The sequence below is a fragment of the Malaclemys terrapin genome, chromosome 25 (assembly GCF_027887155.1).
Source record: "Malaclemys terrapin pileata isolate rMalTer1 chromosome 25, rMalTer1.hap1, whole genome shotgun sequence".
Lineage (NCBI taxonomy): Eukaryota > Metazoa > Chordata > Testudines > Emydidae > Malaclemys > Malaclemys terrapin.
This window is the reverse complement of record NC_071529.1, coordinates 10,784,694-10,807,467: the sequence shown is the minus strand read 5'-3', so window position 1 is coordinate 10,807,467 and position 22,774 is coordinate 10,784,694. Positions and strand designations below refer to the sequence as shown.

The following is a 22,774-nucleotide window of genomic DNA, read 5'->3' as shown; positions in this document are numbered from 1 at the left end:
CCAATTTAGTTATTTTGGTGCTAGTCTGTGTGACGACAAGCCCCTTGTTTTACAGTAAGTGCAAGCAATCCAGTTGACTTCAGTGTGGAGTACTTCCTGTGCTAAACGTTAGGGATGTGTATACATGGACTTGGGCCTTAGAAAGGAATAAGGGCCTGCAAGACAGCTCCCAGAGGACATCTTTCACTCGGGATGGGACGGTAGAATCTCCACCTGTCTTATTTGTTACAAAAATAACCAGACATTTTCTCCTGGTGTAGTTTCTGTTTGCTATTGTTTATTCACCTTTTCCATTTCTCTGTTACATAGTTTTGTATAGTGCCTGCTAACAGTTAAAAAAATAAAATAAAAGCCTTATTACATAATTGAAGACAGAAGTCCAAAGTTTTCATCAAAGGTCGATCGATACAAGTTTATTTAAGCCTTTAGCACTGAAGATATTAAAGCAACGTTTTAAAGTATCCATTATATTCTTAGCCTGGTTCAAATGAAGTTATGAAAACCTATTAGGATTCCCTATAGAGTTAGATGTTCATCACTAAATTAATGCACAGTGTAACTGTTGGATAATAAACTTTACCCTTGTGTTTGCATAGAGGAAAGAATGTTTGCTGTACATTGCAACAAAAAGAATTTAAAACTTGTGCAAAAGCAGTGCAATCATCCCAGGAACTTGATCGGTTTGAAGCCCAGCATTCTGCACTCAGAAGAGGCTCCTTTTGTCCTGGAATCAAGAAGCGTCAGACAAGCAAATCAGAGAAACAATCCAGGCTCCCCCCAACCAATTTCCTTAGAGGATGCACATAGATGGTTAAACTCATTCCTGAGAGATGTAAAGCTTTCACTGGCTTGGGATAAAGGGTGAAGGAAGGACTCAATTTTATTATTAAGTTAGATCTTCAGTCCTGTAACCATTAATAAGATTGGGACTTTGAGCTCAAGGGAAGTACACATTGTTTTTGGCCTTAGGGTTAGTGGTCTCAGCTCTGCTCTAAGGAATATAACAATTGTAACAGAGGCGTTTCTGCAAAACACAGGCAACTGCTGTTCTACAATATCAGTACTTGGTTAGATCGGAACAACAGATCTTAGTGACAGCCTTTGTTCTGAAGTACTGGTATTGCATTCGGTCTGAACAACTGGTTACAGGCCATGTCTACACTAACCCGCCGGATCGGCGGGTAGTAATCGATCTATTGGGGATCGACTTATTGCGTCTCGTCTAGACGCGATAAATCGATCCCCGAATTGACGCCCGTACTCCACCTTGGCAGGAGGAGTAAGCGGAGTCGATGGGGGAGCTGTGGTGGTCAACTTGCCACCATGAGGACGGCCAGGTAAGTCAAACTAAGATACTTCGACTTCAGCTACGCGAATAGTGTAGCTGAAGTTGTGTATCTTAGATCGATCCCCCCCCCAGTGTAGACCAGCCCCAGGGACTGAGCTGTTTAAGAGTGCGCATATTTGACAGCTGACAAGGATGGATTATTTCAATAGTACTGCTTGGTATCTGACCCAACTTGATGATGCGTCACATCACACGGAACAGATGGGTCGGCACTACAGTACTGGTGCCGAGTCCAGCCTTGCTGGGGTGATTTGTCTAGGATCTATATTCCTACAGTATTGGTTAAGATCAAGTCTGTGCTATCACACCTGAAAAAGGAGCTATACACCTGCTATACAGCATAAAGCAGAATGAAGAATTATTCCAGGCTGTGGCAGTACACATGATCATCATACACCTGCTTATCCTCAAAGGTCTCATCACAGAACGGGCAATCCAGAATGTGGCTTCGCACATGGTCCTCGTACTGACGTGGCCCAATGTCATCAGGAAAGACCTCATGACACAGGGGGCATTTCTTCACAGAGGGCTGAAAGGTGAATACAAAACAATGACGTATAGATATCTGCACTAGCAATAAAAGGAGGAAGGGAGGTTAGAAATAATCAGTTACAGGACAGGCCGCTCTAGGTTCTAATACTCCACAGGGTTTTAAATGTCCCACAGTGACTGGCTCTGTGAGCCGAAGAGCTTCTCAGAACGGCTTTTGCTTTCTATCCTACCCAGTATGTGTCCATTTCTCCATTATGAAATACAGCATCTGGCAGCTGAATTCTGCTCATTCCGGCTTCCATGCTGATGTTGCCCAGGGCTGCAATTGAGTTCTAGCAGAGGTCCCTCGCTCCTGCTTAGCACAATCATCATTAATTCCCCCAGCTTATTCTGAAATATCCAGGGCTCCATTCCACTGTCTGGGAAGGTAGAACCCACTACCTTGACCAGGACTAAAAGCTTATAGAGGAAACTGGCCATGGACTCAATTAGACTCCTGCCTTCATACCACTAAGCAAAATCCACCAGCCACTTTACTCACCATGTTCACAGCACTTGTTTCTAGGGAGTCTGCAAAAGAACAGAAAATGCAAGTCTTAACCATAGCCAAAAGTAAATCATTTGATGTGGTGTTGACCTGTTATTCTTGATTCTTCTTGAAGCACCAGACCTAGCTCTGAATCTGGAAGGAACCTCCATATTTAAGATTCCAAAACACTGAACTGAGGTCATGGGACTGGCTGCCTTGTGACTGGGCAAACTGGCAGAAAGAGAGCACAGTGCTAATCCCTTAAGTCAACTCTCAGACCTGACAGAGTTTTGGAGCTGCCAGGGCATCTTCTGAACACATGGGAGGCAGCACCAACATGCTGTTGACAGCTTCTTTTCTACAAGCCTCCAAATCAAGAGGGATGACAACCTGCTGAGACCCCAACCACCACGTGTGTAGGGGGAAGTCCCTCCTGCCAACAAAGAGTGGCAGATGGAATGGACAGATTCCATCTTCTCAGGAGCTATGGGAAGGAAGTAGATTTTCACCTTCTGTCTCTCCCTGGCCAAGAACAGGTAGGAGGACTGAAGAAAGGATCTTCAGGAGGGTGGGGGCTGGAATTTTGGTAGCTCCCAACTCTATTCATTCTTAATTCATCTCTGATTCTAGCCCAGTTCCTTGATTAGGGTTCTCCTGCTCGGAAACAGTCAGGATGTAATTAGATCGGACCCATCCCGTGTGGTCCCTGGGAGCCTCTGTACAGAAGGCCAAGTAACTCACTATAGTACGGGTTCCCAAACAAAAGGTCTGCACTTTCTGGAGGCCGAGTTGGAACTTGCGCCGACGGGACAGCAACCCGGGCAGAATAATCTGGGCTCTCAGAGGGGCGCATCAGCAGCTCGTTGTTCTCTTGCCTTAGTCTCTGCAAAGGGACAGAAGAGCAGAATGAAGTTCCAGGAGCTCAGGGGCCCATTTCCGAGAGAAGCCATGTTAGTCATGACCGTTCGCGCTGATATAGTTCCTCTCCCCCGAGAATCTCAAAGCACTTCACAAATCCTTTTCAGTAGGCCAGGCTTATCCCCATTTTGCAGATGGGAGGGAAACAGGCAAAGGGAGGTGAAAATACCTATTTGATGGCCTATGTAACACAGGATGTCAGACCTGATGATCATCGAATCATAGAAATTTTGGCCTGGAAGGGACCTTGAGAAGTCATCAAGTCCAGCCCCCTGAGCTGTGGCAGGACCAAGTAAACCTAGACCATCCCTGACTGGTGTCTATCCAACCTGTTCTTAAAAACCTCCAATGACGGGGATTCCACAACCTCGCTTGGAAGCCTATTTCAGAGCCTAGCTAGCCTTATAATACAGATTAAGCCCTTAACTTCTTGTCCTACCGCCAGTGGACCTGGAGAAAAAATGATCACTGTCCACTTTATAACAGTCCTTAACCTATTTGAAGACTTATCAGGTCTCTCCTTAGACTTCTTTTCTCAAGACTAAACATGACCAGGTATTTTTTTTTTTAACCTTTCCCTCATAGGTTAGGTTTTCTCAACCTTTTAACATTTTTGTTGCTCTCCTCTGGACTCTTTCCAATTTGTCCACATCTTTCTTAAAGTGGGGTGCCCAGAACTGGACACTGATGATCAAAATAACCCCTTCTGCCCTTAAAAATCTATGACCAGCCTAAGGTCATTCAGTTAGTGGCAAAGCTCTGACCAGAAACCGGGAGCTATTCTTTAGCTAATAACTCAGTGAAAAGACTTTGTGTGGTTTGTTTTCAAATACTGGGTAGGACCACTGAATTCCATGGGAGCAGTTCGGCCAGTGCTGCGAGCATCTGAAAAAAAACCACCATGTCATCTGATTGCATTTTAGTAAAGCCTTCTTCCACAATTTCCTTGTCAGACAGCTCTTTTTAACTATCTTCTCACGATTCTCTATTTCATAATAATGCTTCATTATTATGAGCTCCTTAATAAGTCTCAGCAAAACCTCTTGCAGCTTTTCGTCCAACCACCTTGCCTAACTCTGAACTGTGTTCGGTACCACTGCTAACGAAGACCTCTCTGCGCTGTGAGGTTGGTAGTGCGGGTGTGAGTTTCTCACCAGATTTTTCTCCTCAATTTCATCCTGTTTCCGCTGAAGAAGCTGAAACAAATGGTTCTTCTCCTCGAGTTCCTTTGCTAGATCACGGTTTTGATGCTGTTAAGCAAAAGCATTAGATTTGTCAGTGATGGGGAATGACCGAAAGAAACGCTGAGAGAGCATCAGGAATTGCTCAGATATCATTTGGGAGTGAGTGAGTGAGTGAGTGTGTGTGTGTGTGTGTGTGTGATATCAATAAATCAACCTTGACCTTCAACGACAGTCTGACCATGTCATATCTAACCAACTTCAGTCACTACTGCTTCCAACATAAACCACTCATGGCCTGTACTTCCCTCATTACGTACATGGTGACACTGTGAGCAGGGATGTAAAACTTTATGCTTATCTGTTAATCTTATCAGTTTCAGTTATCGATTAAACTCCACAGCTGGCTTGCGCCCAGGATTCCTCTCTGGTTGTCTAGAAGTCTCCATCATCTTGGCACACAGTGACCTGGCCTTGGCTATTCATGCCTTTGTTACCGCTCAGGCTGGATTACCACAATGCAGCACACCTGGGCATGAAGCCTTCAGCACTTAGGAAACTTCAGCTAGTAGAGAACACCACAGCACATCTCCTCAGCAACACTGGCTACTGTGAACTAAGATTGCCAGCCTTCCAGGATTGTCCTGGAATCTCCAGGAATTAAAGATTAATCTTTAATCAAAGATTATGTCATGTGATGAAACCTCCAGGAATACATCCAGCAACCCTACTGGGAACTCATGAAACCTGCCCTCAGCTCCCTACACTGGCTTCCCATAGAATAGCAAATCAAGTTTGAGGTCTTGGTTCTCATCTTCAGGGTGCTCAATGACCTGAGCCATAGGTATCTAAAAGATTGCGTCAAGCTCCAAGCTCAAGATCACCGTCAACAACTTTGCTCCTCAGGCACAATGGAAGTTTCTACAGCAAGAGTAACAGTTTGAGTGTGCAGGAACAAGAGCTTTCTCAGGGCTAGTCGGAGCTTGTGGAGCAAACTCCCCCAGGACTCAGGACCACCGCAAACCTCACCCCCTTCCTCTCTAAGCGAAAGGCCTGTTTCTTTGACGTGACTTCTCTAACCTGCCAGTTATATTCCCTTCATGATAAAAAAGTGATGCAATGTTCCATTCTGCTGTATTCCCACTGACTTTACATTCCTTTCAGTGAAATACTGGCCCTCCCTGAATCCCAGCAACACCCTGTCCTCTGTACAACCATAGATTTCATCCCTTCACTTTTCACTCTACTCTTTGGAGACCATCCCCCACATCCATCCAAAGAAAGACATGACACCTGCTTATGTTGCAGATGAAGAGCCATGCTGGCCTCTGTCACCTTCAGATCCTCCAGACACTGTTCCAGCTTCTCTTCCTGCTCTTTCTGCACAGGACCACAAATTTCAGCACCATATGCATCAGTGAGGGGGAGCCGCATATAAATAACAAAAGGAACGCCAAAGAGAAGGGAGGTTGGAGAAGGAAATGGGGCACGCACACAGCCAATCAACTCATCCCCCACCGAAAACGGATGTTTCCCATTGTTTCTGGCTTTCTTCTGTAATTTAGACCCTCTCTGCTCCAAGTGCATTTGTTTGTAGTCACTTCTATTAAATGGCTTTGCTAAACTAAGATACTATAGATGAGTAAGGAACAACAGAGAAGAGTTAAGGGTGTCGTTGCCCCGCCATCAAGCAGTAGCGGATGTACAGGGCTTTGTAAGCCAGCTTCCCACTGGAGCAAAAATCAGCGATGCAGAGTCTGGGTATATTCCTCGTATACCTTGTTTTATTACATGTATACACCAGTCCTGGGACACGGGTGGTCACAAACAGAACACAGGCAATCCTCTCTTTTTCAGAGATCTCAGCCAAACACAAATCCCTGGCTCCCAGGGAGCAAATCTGACTGAAGAATTGACACTAGTTGGAGATTAAGGCAGGGAGCAAATTCTCTTGCTGCTTGCAACAGCTCTTCCAAAGGAACTGAATCACAACAAGTGGTTTCCGCCCTCTAAGACTAAAAACTGGTTTGCACACTAAAAAAGAGCACCTGGAAGAGAAAACCATGTAACAGCGCCACCTGCTATAACAGGGGCAATCCCTTCCCCTCCATCACCTAATTCCCCTTGAGCTTCCAGAAGATCACCTCCATCTGCTCACCGCTATATGCTGCTCTATATCCCTCCACCCCAGCTCCCTCAGGCCTCAACGTTATTAGGGAAGGCTCTACCTGTTCAGTCAAAGTAATGCGTAACCGACGGTTCTCCTCCTTCAAATGCTCCAGCTGCTCTGTCTTGTCATGGTCCATCCGAACCAGGTTTTCCATTTCCTTCTCTTGATTCAACACCTGTGACTGCGGCGAAACAAGAGTGGATGAAAGCGATGGCCCAACAATTTATATAGGACAGAAGGAAGCACAGGCAATTTATAATGCAGCAGGAATGTCCGGAATGAAAGTAGCCTGGCAAAGTCTTACTCAGCCATAGATCCTAATTCCAAACCCTGTCCTATTCACATGGCTTTTGGGGGTGATTTACATAACTGCACACGAGTGGTAAAAAATGTTGACCTGATTCAGTTGCGGAACAAATGTCTGGAAACCAATTCCAGTGAAATATGTTTGGAACCCAGTGAAACTTTTGGACAAGCACCAATCTGGAGACAAGAAAGATGATCCTTTGGCGGGGAGACAAGAGAGCTCGGTTCTATTCCTGGCTCTGCCACCGATTTTGTGCATGGCCTTAGTCAAGTCACTCCATCTCTGTTTCCCCCTTTGTAAAATAGGGCTAGTAATGTTAGAGCAGGTCAATTTTTTTTTTTTTGATGCAACAGTTTTCCATCAAATGCCATTTTAGTGAAATTGGGATGTTTCAGAGGAATCATATTGGATTTGATAACATTTTTGTTGGAAAGGTTCATTGGGACCAGGATGGCATTTCTGGTCGGGAGGATGGGAAAGCTATGTAGCCTGGTGGGTAGAGGCTCCATAATCCAGTAGTTCAGACACTGGCCCGGGTCTCCCAGGTCCCCAGCCTAACTACACCTCTACCCCGATATAACACGATCCGATATAACATGAATTTGGATAGAACGCGGTAAAGCAGTGCTCCAGGGGGGGCGGGACTGCACACTCTGGCGGATCAAAGCAAGTTCAATATAACGCGGTTTCACCTATAACGCGGTAAGATTTTTTGGCTCCCGAGGACAGCGTTATATCGGGGTAGAGGTGTACTAGGATACAGAGAGTCTCTCTCCTTTTCCTGCTGATGCAGGATAACAAATTTTTTGAAACCTCTCTGTTTCATGAAATGAAGTTGTTGTTTTCTGGCCAGCATTACCACTTACCTACCTCATAGGGCTCTTGTGAGAATAAACCCTTCCACATTCAGAAATCCCTTTGAGATCCTCAGATAGGAGGAGCTAGAGGAGTACAAAGTCTTTATGATGAACCTAACATGGGTACGGAGGGGTAGGTGTTTTGGGGGATGAGATGAAAAATCTGCAAGGATTTGCTAACGCTTCCTCCTTCCCAAATACAGCACTTGTTAGGCGCTTCCTGGAGCTCAGGTTGTCACGTTGTAGGTTCACATTTTCCTAAGGAGCCCATGGAATCACTAGGAACAACTCAGATACCATCCTAATTTGCTATAGGCCGCTCCATTCCCAGTCAGACGCACACAGGGTACTGCACAGATTGCAGAAGCAGAGACAGACTGCGCCTTGCCTACCTGCAGCTGGTCCATGTGATCCAGGGTAGTTTTCAATCTGCTTTCTAGCTGTTCCTTTTCAGATGACACCTCTTGGTTGTGTTCTTTGAATCTGCACAGAGGAAACCAAATTGTAACATTTTCAGCTGCATGTGGGGCCCCCCCCGCCCAAATTCCACCTCAGCACCAGCTCTTGGTAAACCACACCCGCAGCCTTCATTTCTCAACCTAATCAAAAGCTTATCTTGTCCTCAGGCAGGTTCAAACAGAGGAACCCTAGATACCAAAGCACTGCTCAAACCTTTGCATGAAGTTACCAGAGATCCCGTGACTCCTGGATCTGTTCCACAGCCCTGTGGGTTGCTTTCCCCTCAACCGATGCAGACAGCTGAGAGCCTATAATCCGGGGACTCATTCCAAGAGTCAGTTTTGCTCAGTCACCCTCACACTTATGTTTGCCTGAGGGCCTGTGAATGCCAAACCCAGATCAAAACCCCAAGGGGCTCCTTATACTCTCACTCGCAGGGTTCATTCTGTGCATACACTCACTGGCTTTCATCAGCACGAAACAGAAGAGGAAACCCAACCCACTGCGCTTCCAGGAACTCCCATTTGCAAACGGATGGTGTAAACCACTCACTGCTGCAGCTCGCTCTCTCTGCAGCCATTCTGCTCCGTCAGCCGCTTGTTCTCCTCTTTCAGGAAATTTCCTTCCAGCTCCAATTTCTCACAGCTGCTCCTCAGAGACTCCAGTCCTTTCTGCAGCTCCTGAGTGCAGGAAGGTAAATGGGAGGCAAACCCCGGAAACAGCCATCATTTTTGCTCCCCGCTGTATCTTTGAATGCAACAATCCCAGACAACCCTCCTAAGGGAACAAGATTTTCTCTCTCCTTTCTCTCATGTATTCAGCTCCAGTTTTGCTTAAATTGGGGCCTTGGACAAAGGAGGAGGAGGAAGGAGCAGTAATAGGCAGGTCAGATCCAGAGCTGGTCTTTGGGGTTTTGGGACAGGCCTATGAAATCATTTTTGAGCATTTCCCCATCCCCAAACGTAACCAACTCCAGTCCATCATTAACACTCCGCTCTGCACTGGGTCAGCCTCGGGATTTGGGAGAGGGTTGGAGAGATCGTTTTTTGGAGAGACACGCACAACTGGCTCTTTGCACACGAGAGGTCTGTCAGATCTCTCTCTCTAGCCAAATCTTTGGACCTCACCAGGCTCCTGCTACAGAAGTGAAGCCCAGCTGCTCGGTCCTTTCCACCCAAGCGATTGGTTTGTATTTTCAAGGCTTTTTGTCAGGAAAGGGCCTTGAAACTCTTTTTGGTTTGCTTTTTAAATGGAAGTGGAGATTCTCTGTTGCACTCAGGGTTCCCCCCAAATTGGGAAGGCCCAGGGTTACCAACTTTGCAGTGCCCAGGAGCCCGGTTCCATTCAGAACCTGTCTAATTGCAGAAAGAAGGTTGTCGGTTCCATTCCCAAGTGCAAGGCGTTGGGGCTGCATGTACCTATTGGGTTCCGGGAAGTGGGCGGGCGTAAGCCCGCCCACTGCTAAAGGATCTCCCCCCAGCCTAAGGGGAGGATCCACAGGACCTGGAACTCAAATAATTACGGGGGACAACTAATGTAAAAACAGGGACAGGAGTGCGGTCAAAGGGTCAAAAGAAGAGAACCAAACGGGGACACCGAGCAGAGAACCCCAGACAGCGCCCACTGCTCCTCAAAGGTGTCAAGGGAGCCAGTGGACACCGCCCAGAGGAACTCTGCCCGGATACGTGAACGGACAGAGGATCGGAAACAGGCCCCACAGTCACAGGAACCTCCATCGGCCAACCTCCTCTCCCTGGTTTTATAGATGGCCTGTTTAGCCAGTGCCAAGAGGAAGTTGACCAGGAGGTCCCGCGACTTTGTGGGGCCACGGATAGGGAGTGCATAAATGAGAAGGTGAGGGGAAAAGTGTAACCAAAAATGTAACATAATGTCGGTGAGGAGCCGGTGTAGGGGCTGCAACCTGGCACACTCTAAGTAAACGTGAGCCAGGGTCTCCCTCACGCCGCAGAAAGGACAGGTGTCCGGAACAGGGGTAAACCGCGCCAAGTACACGCCCGTGCTCACGGCCCCATGAAGGAGCCGCCAGCTGATATCCCCGGCGGGCCTCGGGACCAGAGTGGAATAGAGACTGGCCCACCGGGGCTTCTCACCCTCGACAGGTGGCAGGAGGTCCCGCCACTTTGTATCGGGGCGGGACACGAGGGTGACTGGGGCTGCATGTAGCAGGGTGGTTACCCCGCTCCTGCCCTGAAGGGCTTAAAACAGCCCTGGGGGAAGGTTGTGGCTGGGAGTTGCTAAGCTGGGCTGACTTGGAAGCAGCCGCAGCTGGGCCACGCCCCAATCAGGCCACAGCTGGCCTGTATAAAAAGGCTGGAAGCCAGGCGCTCAGTAGCCTCTCTCTGCATTCAGATAGAGAAGGGCCTGGCTGCAGGGAGCTAGACACAGAGTACGTGGGTGGAGCAGGGCTGGGGACGAGCTGGGGAGCTCCAGCCTGGAAAGTCCCAGGCTGCAGCCTAGCAGAAGGCCAAGGGGTACTGGGGGTTGCAGAAGGCAGCCCAGGGGTAGGCCAAAGCAGCAGGTCCAAACCCAACCTTGCCAGTGATGAGTAGGCTGATACTGCAGTCTGCCCCAGTGTATGGAGCTAGACAATGACTGGCAGTAGCCTCATACTGAGGTGAGGTGGGAATAGTGGGTGGGGGTTCCCTGGGGAGGGGAGACCCTAAGACTGAGGGGTTACTGCTAGGTACAAGGGAACCAGGGTTCAGGGAGGGGCCAGAGGGCAGGTGGATCACTGGCCTGCAGAGGGTGCTCCGGAGCTGGAATGAGCTACTTCCTAGAAGTCACCAGCAGGAGGTGCCACAGGGGTGAGTCCACACCTCTACACTGCAGCAAGACCGTTCCACAGATCAAAGGGGATGGGGGGGGGGGGGGGGAGGGAAAAAGTGAGGGGGAGATTTTCTCTTCTCTTTGCCCTTTGGGACTAACCCTGAGAAGCATTTATCAACCCCCCCCCCTTGGTTACAATGGGAGATAAAGTTGCTCACATTTCTCGGAGACTAAGACCTTGACTCTATCTTCTTCTCCCCTCTCCACTTTCTCTGGTCTCCCCTTTTTCCCTCCTCCATATCATCCCAGTTTCCAGTTCATCTTGACTTTTACCTGATTTTCCTTTCCAAGTTTTATGTTCTGTTCCCTAATTGAAGCCAAATTCATCTGGGCAGAGCTCATCTCTCCGGCCTGTAGCTCCTGAGCTCTCCGCAGCTCCAAGTTCCCAGTCTGCAAGAAACAGACTTCTCCCTCTAGCTCCTTCATCTTCTCCTGGAAGCACATAATGGGCATGCATAAGCCTGAGCTGTTAGCCACAAGGCCTCTGAATTACAGTATTATCCCCTGTCTGTACCTGTGCCAGCCGGAGCTCCTCCTGCAGACCCAGGTTCTGTTTCTGGAGACACAGGCGGCTTTCCTTCAGTTCCTTGTTTTCTTTAACTAAATCCTTGTTTTGTTGCTCAATCTCCTCCACTTCTCCCTGGCAAACAACACAGACTTGTTCAATAAGAATGCAGTGTAGCGATGAGCAAAGGAACGTGAGCCCGGCAGAAAACCACAGTGTAGTCTTCCCTACCTCTTCACTGACACCAGGGAGACTGGACTTCCCTTTCAGTCTCGCCCGGTGCTGCCAGAGCTCAAAATCAAGCTCCAAAATACTGCACACACCAGGCCTGAAACTCTGAGCTCAATGCCTTTAATTCCCCCAGAGGACAATGGGAGCAGAGGGTCTTCTACCTCTTGTAGGATTAGGCCCATGAACTGACGGCTCTGCACAACCATTAACTTCAGGCAGCCAGCTGAGTCCTCGATACAAACGAGCACCTGCTGGCTACCCAAATGCACCTTGATCATTTCCTGGCAGAGCATGACCTGCTGCTACAGCTGCGCTTCCACTCCCACCCTGTTAATACAGGAATGGTCCAGTTTCTACTTCTGGGGTTGCAGGGAGCAGCATCTACTGAGGCTCTTGGAGACCTTTAAACCCCCACCTCCCCCAGCCTAAGAGAAGGAGCCACTGGACCCAGGTGTCAAGAGATTATGGGAGACAACAAATTAAAAACCAGACAGGAGTGAGGGTCACATGGTCAAAAGCAGGGATCCAGAGGGGGACATTTAGCAGAGAACCCCGGATAGCGCCCACTGCCCCTTGAAGGCGTTCAGGGAGCCAGTGGACGCGGCCCAGAGGGATGTGGCCCAGAGACATGACTTAAAGGAGGATCAGAAATAGGCCCCCCCAGTCACAGAACACCTCCCTGTCCAGCTTCCTCCTCCTGGTACAGTGGACGGCCATCTTCGCCAGCGCCAGGAGGAGACTGACCAGGAGGTCTTGTGACTTTGTGTGTTGTGCTCTGACTCTTACATGTAGACCCTGCTAGCATGCATTGATGAGAAACCGGACTACATCAACGTGCACTACAGAACATTTAGTGCACACCAGCCAGGATCGCATGAGGGAAATTAACATGCAGCACACTGGTGCGCTCAACAAATGTGAGCCCCAGTTCAGTGCTGTAGTCACTGGACCATGTTGTGTTAAGTAAAGGGAGTCTGAACAAAAGATGGGGCATGAGAAAGCAGGAAGAGAGAGGGAACATACCTGTGTAGTAACCACCAGGATATCATCCTCAGTCTCTGCCCGGAACTGGAAAGGTACGCTGGCTCCACGGACCACCCCCTCCTCGTCAACGTAACAGAACTGGTAATATTCGTCATCTTTTGGCAGGTAGTAGGCTTAAAACAAACAAAAATCCCCATAGGGTGTTTTTAATTACTCAGGCCTCTTGTCAACTGCACAGCACAGAAAACCCAGATCTAACAGACCCAAGACCACGGAATACAAAGCAACATCCACATTATGGGGCCAGGTAATCACTGACCCGCTCCTTGTGTCTTCAACTATAGCAGTGCAAAGTGAGCGTAAAACACTTTTGACACTTTGCGCTGATGTAAATGACTCCTCAAGGAGCAGGTCAGTGACTTCCGATCACCAAAAGAACACGGATGGTCAAACACAGCTCAACATACTACCTGCAAGGGAGATTTTCACCAGGGGCTTTTGCTACACTGATAACAGCGGAAGAAGAGGCCGCAGGACCACATGTGCCATATGGATGCGTCTCTGTGTTAGCAGGAGGGGACACTCTCACCAAGCTAAACTTGACAGAGTACATTCGGGGGGGAAGGACCCTTTGAGAGAAACTTGGGGGCTATTATTTTGAGATGACCTTATAGCCACAGCTCCTTGAATGAAGTTTACCCAAGTATGGGACAATATTCCTATTCAACAGTCGTACAGCTTCAGGTGGTAAAACTTATTACTGGCGTTTAGTGCAATTTGGTACACGATGGTGCGTGTGTGTGTGTGTACACTGAGCTGCCCATCCCTTCCCAACTGACCTCGAAACTGAATTTGCTGCTGCACGATAGAATCACCGCTGAGGTCACTCGGGAAAGGAGCCCACATGAAGGTGTAATATTCGCGGGTTGTTTTCCATCCCACCTGCAACAGCAAGATAATCATACAGTATCATACAGCTTACTTACGTTTATCCTGTGGCCATTCACAGGGCAATATTGTAACATGGGCTGTATGCCCGCACTAAGCCGTAAGAACCCCCTTTACACTCCTATACCAGCTACCCAGATCTTGGGTCCATGCAAATAGGAATAATCAGGGGTATTTGCCTGCTTATTTCTTCCTTGGAGCAAGAGAGAAGGGAGAGGTGTGGAATGAGAGGCGCTCTGGAGAAGGAAGAGCGTTGAGGGCAGATGTGGGCACAATGCACTACACCATGCCTATTCCTCACTGGCCCTAGGAAACAGGGCACAAGTCAGATTAGCCCTGAAACAGCTCTAATTTCAGGCTGGCCCCTCAGCAGTCCCAGAATACAGGAAGTGCAATGGTGGCTCAATGTTACGTTAACCTCCCCTACTCCATTCCTGCTCCCAAGTGCAAGAACGGTGCAGCAAAGATTCAGGTCCTACGTCTCTTGATGCAGTACAGACACTACAATATACAAGTTAGCCCCTGAAAAAGAGCTGCTACTCTGTTCTTCCAAAGTCTCAAACTCCCGCTTAGGGATCAAGCGTGAAATACCTGGAAATGTCCACATCAAGCCATTCCTTTTGTGAGCGGCCACCTTACAATACATGACGGCTAATGGTTCGGCGCACACACTTACCCGGAAAATGCCCACCCAGTCCTTTCTGCGAGGCGTGATGTGTTGCGTGAGGGTATAAAAGCAGGTTATGTCTCCTCCGGGGATGTAAAACTTCTCCACGTTATTAAAGATAACCTGGGAGAAGTGGCAGTTGTCCAAGAAGACAGCAGAAGTGGGAGGTTCATCTAAGGTCTCGTCCATGACTGGGTTCTATGAGAGGACAAGAACAAAAGCGAAGGGTAAGACAAAACCTTGCAGCCTGTGGAGCTGGGACACAAGAGAATCCTGGGACCTCATCCAGAGCATTCTTAGCACCCAAGGCCGGTCAGCATGAGAAATGCAAGACACGCACTCATGCCAAGAAGAAGCAAATTCAACAGCCTTCCTATTTTTTCATTAGCAATTCCACTGTAACGCTTTAGCATCCAAATCCAACACATTTTGTGTCATCCTCGTCAGGCTCAAAAGGGAGACTGATACCTCATTGTTAGGCCTGGCAGAAATCAATTTTTATTTATTTATAAGTTTAACAGATAATATCGGTTTATTTTTAAGCCTTTTTTATTATCATGTATCTAAATTTTCACAGTCGCAGGAAGTTATGGGCAGGTCAGCCAATAACTGTTTAAACAACAGGAGACATCGAGATTCAAAAAGTTAAAGCTTTATAACCGTTTAAGAAAAAAAAAAAACCTCTCAGCATCGCATATCAAAATATACAAAACAAATATCCTTAAATCAAACTGCAAGAAGTTCACAAGAAACAGTTTTCCTGCTGTGCCTATTTGTAAATTTCAAATATTGTTGATGGAAATATTTTTGGTGGGGTTGTGTGCCTGGGTACAGTGAAATCGACATTTACCAATAGAAATCTAATGGTTCCAAGCCTACTCATTGTGCACTCCTCCCAGGCAACATGATCCTTGCTCCCTAAGTGGCAGTAGTTCGCTCTTAAGGGTCCGAACCCTAAGGATACAGCATTTGCTACTAGCAACCACTATAGTAAAATTGCCACATGGTTCTCAGTATTAAAACACATATGTTGGATAGCAGCCGCATCAATCAACAGTATACGAACTCTCACCTGTTTCTTTATTTAGGAACCTTTTAATTGTGCTGTTACAAGTTCAAAAAATAAATGACACAAGGTTACCTGCAAGAGACAGTACAAAACTACTGACCCCGCAACTGTTAATAAAATCGAAACTGCCAAGAACAGAGACAGGAAACGCTCAGAAAACTAAACATACTCCTTACCATCACGCCCTAGAGGCGGCCAGCCTCAGCGTCTGGCAGATTGCCAAGGGGAGCCATTTCTTGCCAAGAAAATCCTGCGGCAAGCCCAGGACAACCCAATTCCAGGAATAGAAAGCAGGAGCCGCCCAGCTGATCTTAACTGCAGCTATAGTATATAGGGTAAGAGATGACCTCAGATAAAATCCCCAGAAGGTCTGGGACTGTGTTATCACAGTCTGTGTCATCACTGGCACCAGGAGTTCTATGTGGAAGTGACCTTAGATCAGAACACTGGTTTTCTGTGATCACTTAGAAGGCAGCCAGCTGCATTCTGTGCCAGCCAATACTTCCCGGTGGCCTCGTGTGGAGGATGGAACAGATGGCAGATGTACAGCCTGAAGGTGGCAAGGGTGTAGACGGCTGTTCTCAGGGCCGCATTCAGAAAAGAAAAGCTGTAATATCTCGGCCAGCCATAGAGAGAAAGGGGGACACTACTGGTCCTTATTGTTGGGTCTTGTCAGGGCTGGGACTTGGGCAGCCTGTGGGCACAGTTAGCTGCTCACTCTCAGGGCCAAAGGTCAGAGATCAATCCAAGTCAGGTCAAAACTGCAACATCAAAGTCCATTATAAAACTGAGAGTGTGAGGGGAGAATCGGAGTCAGGCCAGGGTCTTTCACTAGGGTCAAGAATGGTCTTAAGCCAGAGACAGTAAATCAGGGGCGGGAGCCAGGGATCACAGCAAGCAAAGTTGGGGCAAAAGCACACCAGAGTCTGCATTGCTCAGACAACTCCCAGCCATGGCTTCCTAGCTTAAATGGGGAGTTTCAGCCAATCAGGGAATCATGGAGGGCTGTCGCTCATGCCCCTTAGGGTGGGACTTCATGCAGGGCTTAGCCCTTCAGTTCCTCTTGGTGAAAACCCTAACCAGGCTCCAGGTGGCAGTGAGGAAGTAGTACCTACCTTGGACCCTGCAGCCCTGGTTCTAGGCCCATGGGTTCTCACAGGTCTCCTAGTACAGGGGTGAATTCAATAGTACTCCAGCTGAGAATTTATTCAGCAAAAGATGGTGCAGATATCACCTCTGCCCAATCACATCCACAGCATACAACAAAATGCTATGGGTAGATAAGAATTACTTTATCTCCATTATTTCCCAGCCTTCCTAATCAAGGTACAAAGGCTGACAGCTACAGACTCCATGTTTAAATGACATTCATCACCCCAGCTCCCAAATAAGCACTACGTTTAGAGTGGGATCTTCTTGTATCTAGAATCTTTCATGTTCAGTATGCCTCAAGGCACATTACAAAGCAATGATTCAGATGTTAAGAGAGCAAGGACTACGTGGACAAACATAGCAACTGTTCTGAACACAGCACTATCTCAAAACCACTTGAGCCTTGGAACATGTTTCCTTGGGACAGGGAGGAGTTAGCCAGGCTGGGGGCAGGGACCCTTGCTCTTTCTGGGCTATGCCATGGGACCTTTAACAGCCACTGTGCTAGGTTAGAATTGGGTCCGAGCCCAAGATGGTCCAAAGGTTACATGTGACCAGCGTCTGGCTGCAGCCAAATAATGAATTCAGCAGCAAAAATGCTAAATTAGGTAGCTGCACAATAGCAGAAGCCACAGGGCCCTGAGTGAGATGGCTGGGCCACTCACAAACCCAATTATTTCACCCTTTTTGCAGACTCAGATAGGCATTGCTTTACATTTGATTCACGTTTTAGATGTTATAGCCATTACAGATCAAACTTAATTTTAAAAAAAATGAAAGCTGAGATTCTGGGGTACAATCTGAAGCTATGGGTGAATTCCATGGCAAATTCCACCACCACAGAACATACAGGGCTCTGCGTTCGTTTTAGAATTAGCAATACTTTGCCTTTCTCTTGCATCTTCCAACAAAGTGCCATGCAAACTTCACAACCCTTCTACGAGAGGAGCAGTATTATCCCCATTTTACAGATGGGGAAAACTGAGACACAGAGCGTTTAAGTGACTTGCCCAAGATCAAACAGCAAGTCGGCGACAGAATTTGGAAGAGGGCTGAATCCCGGTTCCCCCCTGTTCTAACTTCTAAGCCTGCCAGCTGTCTGCATGCGTTGTTCCAGTGCTTCACTGATGCAACAACACTGTTTGTCGACTCATTTCAAATCAATAGAACAATAATAGAACATAGGGGAGGGAGGAAATTGTAAGAGCATGAAAGAAAGGAAAAGAGGATGAGGTGACAATGTAATGATGTCCAAATCCTGCCACTCATTCCTTGAGCTGTTCATAAACCATCAGCAGAGGGAGACGAGGGAAGAAAAAATTAGCAATCTGGGGCTGTTCCTTATAAAAGGGCCAGTGACAGCCACACCTTATGGAATGCTAATGCGTAACTCGCTGTAACACAGACTGTGCAATGAACTAATGAGATATTATTACCCCATGCACCCAGCGGGGGAGGAATAAATAACCAATTAAAGAGTTCCCTTTTTTACAGTCCATCTCTGAGGGACTGTTTTTTTTTTTCTTTAGGAAGAGGCCATTTTCAATTCTATCATACAAGCACCAGAGATCCTAAAATAGGCTTGTGTATGAACACTGTTTCCTAGAACTATATGAAACCCTGAATTCTTCTTACCAGGCAAGACGAGGTCATTGAATTGCCATGATTAGGAAGATTAGACCTGCACTAGCACCTCACAGGTGTTAATCAACTAAAGTTATTTGAGAAGCGTTTGAGTCTCTCCAAAATATTCATATAGCCCTCAGGTACCAGCTAGATAATAACTGGATTCAAGAAAAAGAGGGGGCAGGTTGGTCTCGTGGCTAAAACAAGATACTCAGGAGATTGGGATTCAATTTCTGATTCTGCCATAGACTTCTTGTGTGACTTTGGGCAAATCACTCAATCCCTCTATGGCTCAGTTCCCCGCTGCAAGAAGAAATCAATCCAAACTTCTAAAGGGCCATCACAAGTATCTAGACAGCGGCAGATAGACTGTTTCCACAAGGCCCAGAACTGAACCCTTCAAGAAATCCCTACACCTAGCATGGGTGATTGCTGAACAAGTTAAACCAATTGGTCCATTGTGCCACCAATGAATAAATATGCCAGGGCCTCGATCAGGGAGCCCAGATCCAGGAGAAAGGGGAAAAAAACAGTAAGAATCATCCAGTCCACGAATTCAGTGCCCAACGCAATCCTCCTATCCCCTCTGATGATGAAATGCTTTGCAAAGCCCTTTGAGATCCCTGAATGAAAGAAGCTGCGTAAGTACAATCATGATGACCTTTATGTGAACAGGAACTCCCAACTCTATTCTTTTGCTCCAACGCCATCATTCAGATACATCAGCCCCTTTCTCCCTCCCCTCTTCTCTGACAGACGATCCGCCACTTATTTTCAAGGATTACTGTAGTCCTAAAGGAGCCTCGTTAGATGAATCACTGGATGGAGAGAAGCAATAAGTTCAAGCACAGCAAAGCTAGCAGCAACTCTTGTCACTCTGGAGCAGGGATGGTCAATAGGCGGACCATGGGCCAAATCCAGACTGCCAGACGCTTTTGAACAGACCCCGACATCTTTTTATTTACTTATCATGTCTTTTATAGTTTTCTCTGGAGTCTGGACCTTGACAAAGAAATCTGGACCTTGACAAAAAATAACTGACTAACCCGCAAGCCTGGAGTATCAGCCTTACCACTACAACGGAGGGACAGTTTCTATATTTTACTTCCTTGTTTGCTGTTCTTACGATGTCATCCCCTTTTCTTCCACTTGACTCCCTCTCTGGCTTGCAGTTTCCTTCAGCATCATGCTCAACCCCCTCATTCTCACCACGAAAGCTATTCATAGTTCTATCCCACGTATAATTCACCCCCACACCTTTCACTACTCCCCTGCTCATGCAGCCAAATATATGCCAATGCAAGGACAGAGGGAGGCAGAATGTGTCTCCTCTATTCAGCGGCACCCCCTGAAGCTATTTCCCTTATGGGTACTGCAGCAACAGAGAACGGCTAGGTTTGGCCCGGCTCAGCCCCAATGTGCCATCTGTATATTAAGGGGGAGAGACTGTACAGAAATAGGTAACTGGGCCCAGTGAACACTCCATTCTGCCAACCCAACATGCATTGACACACCTCTAGCCTCCTTTTCCCATAAGCAGCTCCATGTCTTTTCCACATCAACCCATGAGTGGAACATCCTCCCTGATCCTGGGTGTCCTGCAATGTCCCAAGACCCACTTCTTTCTGCCAGGTTTCCAACGCTGACCTCCCTCTTCATCACTCATAGAAATTGCCATTTCAGAGCCAATGGTCCATCTAGCTTCCGACAGCGGCCAGTAGCAGATGCTTCACACAAACGATCACGAAACACTGCTTAGGGCAGTTATGAAATAAACTGCCTTTTGTGAAGTTTCGCCCTAATAAGGCAAAGGGATTATATCCCTTACACTTTTTTCCTACCCAATGTTACAGTGGACGTTCTCATTATTCATATAAATGGATAATCATCTTGTGGAGCCTGCTGAGCTCTTGACCTCAATTGTATATTGTGGCAGTGAGTTCCACAGGCCAATTATGTGTGTGTTAAAAAAACCTTACTTCGTTTTATCGGTGTTAAAGTTTATTTCCTTAATAGTTTAGAACCACCAATAAAGGTAACAGACTGTTCCCATGTTACCTTATCTATATAGCCCTTTATTTCATATATCCCTTTCACACTCTCTTGTTCCCCGATACTGTAACATAGCTCCCTTCCACCCAAACTCGTGTCCAGTCACGTGGGGCACACGCAGAGTTGCCTCCTTACCAAACTCAGGCATCACGACCCTATGTGGACCTGGAGACTATTGACACATCATCCCTTTGCCGCCGTGCATTATCATGTTGGCGTCACGTGGCACAGGTTGCAACATTTCAAATGGGGCACCCTCAAGAGATCATTGGGGGAGTGGGGAGGGGAAAACAGCCCCAGAAAATCTCAGGGTGGGGGCAGGCCATTCAAAAAGGTTGGCGCTATTGGCCCAGGGAGGATGCTGTGGCCAAAGTCCAGGGTCCAACGGATCCTTGGGGAGGGAGAGACATCTGACCCATAGAAAGCCTAAAGACCTGCCACTTTTGGTACGGTGGGGCAAGGCGTGAGGGATTGTGCTGCCCACCTCCCCTTACTGGCCACAGGCCACGTACAAAGGGGCCTTGGGGGATGGGAAGAAGTAGGGGCAAGGGGGTGCACGGGGGAAGAAGGCGGAGGGGATGGGGGGGGCAAACCCCACCATTGTGCCCCAAGGTGACACTTTGTGGCGATCCTACGAGGGGGGGTCATCCCCAGTGCCAGGCCATGTGGGGCATTGCCCCCCCCCCGTCAGCTGATTGTGGAGGAGAGAAGTGGCCCCCCACCTCCTCCAGCCAGGCCTTGGGGGGGGGGGGCCCACCCCCTCCAGCCCCACTTGCTCTGCGCGCAGGGAAGCGAAAGTGAAAGCAGAGCAGCTGCTACGCAGGCAGAGAACAAACAGCTCCCCGGGGCCCCCCAATCGCCTCTCCCCGGGGGGAGCGGGGCTCTCACACCCCCCCCCCAACCGCCGCCCCGCGGACTCGCTCACCGCTGGACAACGTCTCTCTCTCCCGGCGCCGCTCCGGCCCTGCTGCGACGGAGGAGGAGGAGCCGCCGGGAAAGGGCGGAACCGGCTGCTCCCGCCCCTAGCCCCGCCCGGAATTGTTTTAGCGGAGCACCTCCCCTCGCAGAGGCTGCTGGGACTTGTAGTTCCGCTGCTGCGGGAGCGAGGGCTCTGCCAGAGGGGACCCCCGCCCCCCTGAGAAAGAGAGAGGATGGGACACCGTTTGGAATAAGTGTGAATCTCCCAAGCCCAGGAGCTCACCCCCACCCTGCACTCCTGCAACAACACATCATGGAGGCATCCCTTGCCCTGCCCCTGGGATATGGCTTTGGAGTGGGAGACTTTGGGGGTCCTTCAAGTTAGGAGGAAAGAGAGACAAGATGGGGATCCTCTTAATCATTTAACTGGGCACTCGAAAGGGTGGTACCCACCCTATTGCTCAGGCAGATGGCTCCACCCGCTGGCTAGTTTGTGGATTGACAGACAGCTGTCAGATGAAATGGACAATAAACCTGATTGAGAGAGGTCGTGGGGTTTGTTTTATTATTATTATTCAGTGTCTAAAACCTCTATGCTTTTTGTTTATCAGCACCTGTTTAACTCAATACAAGATAAAGTATTGAACAGAGAGAAAAAATCTTCAGTGGTTGAGTGTTTCCCCTAGGATGAACCCAAAGCCTAACTTACTGTGTGTCTTTCTTGACTCTGCTAGAATGGTTGAGCAGCACCTCACTCTACTTTTCTCCTGTGGCTGCCCTGTTTCCCTCCTGCAGTCTGTACTGATGTGTGGAAAGGTCAAGGTCACTGAGACATGTTAGAGTATGTGAGAGATCTTTAAAAATTAGGCCATTAACTTCTTAATACAAACAAAACAAAGAAAAGCCAAGGTGTTTTAAACAGTCCATTAAAAAAAAACGCAATTAGAAGTAACCCACAAAAGGAAAAAAATGGGCTTCTGACATTTTTGCTTCTTCCGGAGGTAAAAAGAAAATATGAATTAAAAAAATTCTAAAGCACTGGATAACAAGTAGAATTATGAACCTGTCTGTCTGTATCTATCTGTTGTCTCTTGTCATATAAATTAGATTATAAGGTTTCTGGGGCAGGGACAGTCTTTTTGCTCTGTATTTGTACAGCACCTAGCACAATGGGATCCCAATCCATAATTAGGGCTCCTAGGTCTTACAATTAAAAATTATTAATAGTCACATCACAGATAACATGGAAAATAAACCCAACTAAGTGAGAGGGGAATAATTTTTATTATTTGGTGTTTAAAACCTCTCAATTTTTATTTGATTTTGTTAGCACCTGTTAAACTCAAACACACAGGAGAAAAACCCTCTTTGTTGAGGCCTGATCACATATATACATCCTTTAACTACAGGTTGAAAAAGCCCCAAGCCTACATTTCCAAGTGACCCACAGGGTATATTTATGCTGCAGTGTAAACCAACGGGTTGAACTCAGGCTCAAACCTAACCCTCCTGCT

At 47.7% G+C, this 22,774-nt stretch overlaps 1 protein-coding gene across 3 annotated transcripts; it reads right to left on the bottom strand.

Annotated features, from left to right (window-relative positions):
- Window positions 1-257: 257 nt before the first annotated feature.
- On the bottom strand, window positions 258-21,349 carry CALCOCO2 (calcium binding and coiled-coil domain 2). 3 transcript variants are annotated; one of them, XM_054014210.1, is made up of 14 exons: window positions 21,268-21,349; window positions 14,453-14,641; window positions 13,668-13,770; window positions 12,868-13,001; window positions 11,623-11,748; window positions 11,382-11,540; window positions 8,814-8,941; window positions 8,195-8,285; window positions 6,697-6,819; window positions 5,762-5,848; window positions 4,442-4,537; window positions 3,111-3,252; window positions 2,382-2,410; window positions 258-1,877 (listed from the first exon to the last, which is right to left on the bottom strand). In XM_054014210.1, exons 2-14 carry the CDS (start codon window positions 14,630-14,632, stop codon window positions 1,707-1,709), a joined length of 1,569 nt encoding a protein of 522 aa, XP_053870185.1. In that variant the 5' UTR covers window positions 14,633-14,641; window positions 21,268-21,349; the 3' UTR covers window positions 258-1,706. The 3 variants fall into 3 exon arrangements, with proteins under 3 accessions (XP_053870185.1, XP_053870186.1, XP_053870187.1); XM_054014211.1 differs by having other exon boundaries at window positions 5,804-5,848; XM_054014212.1 differs by lacking the exon at window positions 5,762-5,848.
- Window positions 21,350-22,774: the final 1,425 nt, after the last annotated feature.